The sequence below is a fragment of the Nematolebias whitei genome, chromosome 2 (assembly GCF_014905685.2).
Source record: "Nematolebias whitei isolate Nwh7 chromosome 2, NemWhi1, whole genome shotgun sequence".
Lineage (NCBI taxonomy): Eukaryota > Metazoa > Chordata > Actinopteri > Cyprinodontiformes > Rivulidae > Nematolebias > Nematolebias whitei.
Genome location: NC_056499.1, coordinates 61,155,835 through 61,157,437, shown reverse-complemented (window position 1 = coordinate 61,157,437; position 1,603 = coordinate 61,155,835). Strand labels below are relative to the sequence as shown.

Below are 1,603 nucleotides of genomic sequence, written 5' to 3'. Positions count from 1 at the left end.
TAAAAGTAAAATTATGTAAAATTTTATCAATTGTAAAACATCCATCCATCGCCTTTTACCCACTCCTTCCTTTTCGGGTCACGGAGGACACTGGTGCCCATGTCCAGCCATCAAGCGGGTTACACCCTGGACATGTCTCCAGTCCATCACAGGGACACAGAGACAAACGAGACAAACAACCATTCACTCTCTCTCTCTCACCTAGGGACAATTCAGAGTTACAATCAGTCTAACATCATGTTTTTGATCTGTGGGAGGAAACTGGAGTACCCAGAGAAAACCCACGCATGCACGGAGAGAACATGCAAACTCCACCCAGAATGACCCCTGGGCCGGGATTTGAACTGGCAACCTTCTCATTGAGAGGGGGCAGCTCTACCAACTGAGCCACTGTGCCACCCCAGTTGTAAAACAATGACTTAAAAACAAATCCAAAATGAAAATATAAATAAACTTTTGGGAATTAACTAATAAAATAAGCATAGAGTAACAGAATGAACTTTAATTTGAAACAAAATTCAAAGACATGAAAAAGTAATTAAAGAGACTTATTTTGGCTGTTTCAGTCCTCCGTAAACACCTAATTCAACTTCAGTGACAACGAAGCTCACGAGGTAGAGCGCCACCTGCAGACCACACCCACTGATTCTGACGTCACGCTCGGAGATGGTGGCTGAAACAGCATGGCGCCGCAGCAGCGTGCGTGTTCAGTAAACGGTTTCCAAACATTACGTTGCACTAAAGAGGAGGGGCTGACATGACAGAGCATAGCTGCAGGTCGATGTGCTTTACACTGATAAATATCTAGAAGACGACGAGACGCTTCATTAAAAAAGGTGGAGAAAAGAAGAATAATCACATTCAGATATAAGACTGTTCTGTGACAGGTCAGCGCATTGACACCAGAAAAAATCTAACGTGGTATGAAATGCCTGCTGTCCTGCAGTAGCCTAAAGACTGGAGGAGGGGGCACAATTTGTCTTATACTGGGGTTTATTTACTGGGGAGTGGGGAAGAGGGGGAGGCAGGTAGAGTTCAAGTTGCAGACTTGAATCTGTGGCTCGATCTTTCCACACCTCGGCAGTCTGTTCTCTGAGGGTGGTGGGAAGGTCAGAGTGGGGTGGAAGAGAGGAGGGCGGTGAGGGGATAGCAGCAGATCCACAGCTGGGCTAAATGTTCTGACAGCACTGCATCTTTGGTTTGTTCTCGGTGGGCTGCACCTGGATGTTGACCACGTTGTTGCTGGGTGACATGTCGCTCTCCTGGCGCTCCGACATTTGCTTCTGGGAGACGATGCGGTAAATCTCTGATGGGGGAGGACAAAAATCAGTCATTTGATTTTATTTGACCTATATTAAGCCTTTTTTTCTCTTTTTACAACAATAACATGACCAAGAGCCCGAAAAAACAATATATATATATATATATGTAAAACTTTTTAACACAAAACATGAAAAAAACAGCAATTACTGTAATTGCCAGTGTACAAGCCGCTACTTTTTTCTCACACTTTGTACCCTGCGGTTTATATGCAGGAGCGTCTTATGTATGTATTTTTATCACAATTTTCAAAAGTTATATTTTTATATTTAATTTCGCAAAG

The 1,603-nt window shown here is 43.5% G+C and overlaps 1 protein-coding gene across 1 annotated transcript; it reads right to left on the bottom strand.

Annotated features, from left to right (window-relative positions):
* Positions 1-920: 920 nt before the first annotated feature.
* LOC119425057 (ras-related protein Rab-11A) lies at positions 921-1,309 on the bottom strand (the record flags this gene model as incomplete). The annotated part of the gene is given in 1 exon segment (XM_037692585.1): positions 921-1,309. A coding segment is annotated over 1 exon segment (140 nt), but the record flags the coding sequence as incomplete, so codon positions are not given.
* Between the last annotated feature and the right edge of the window lie 294 nt (positions 1,310-1,603).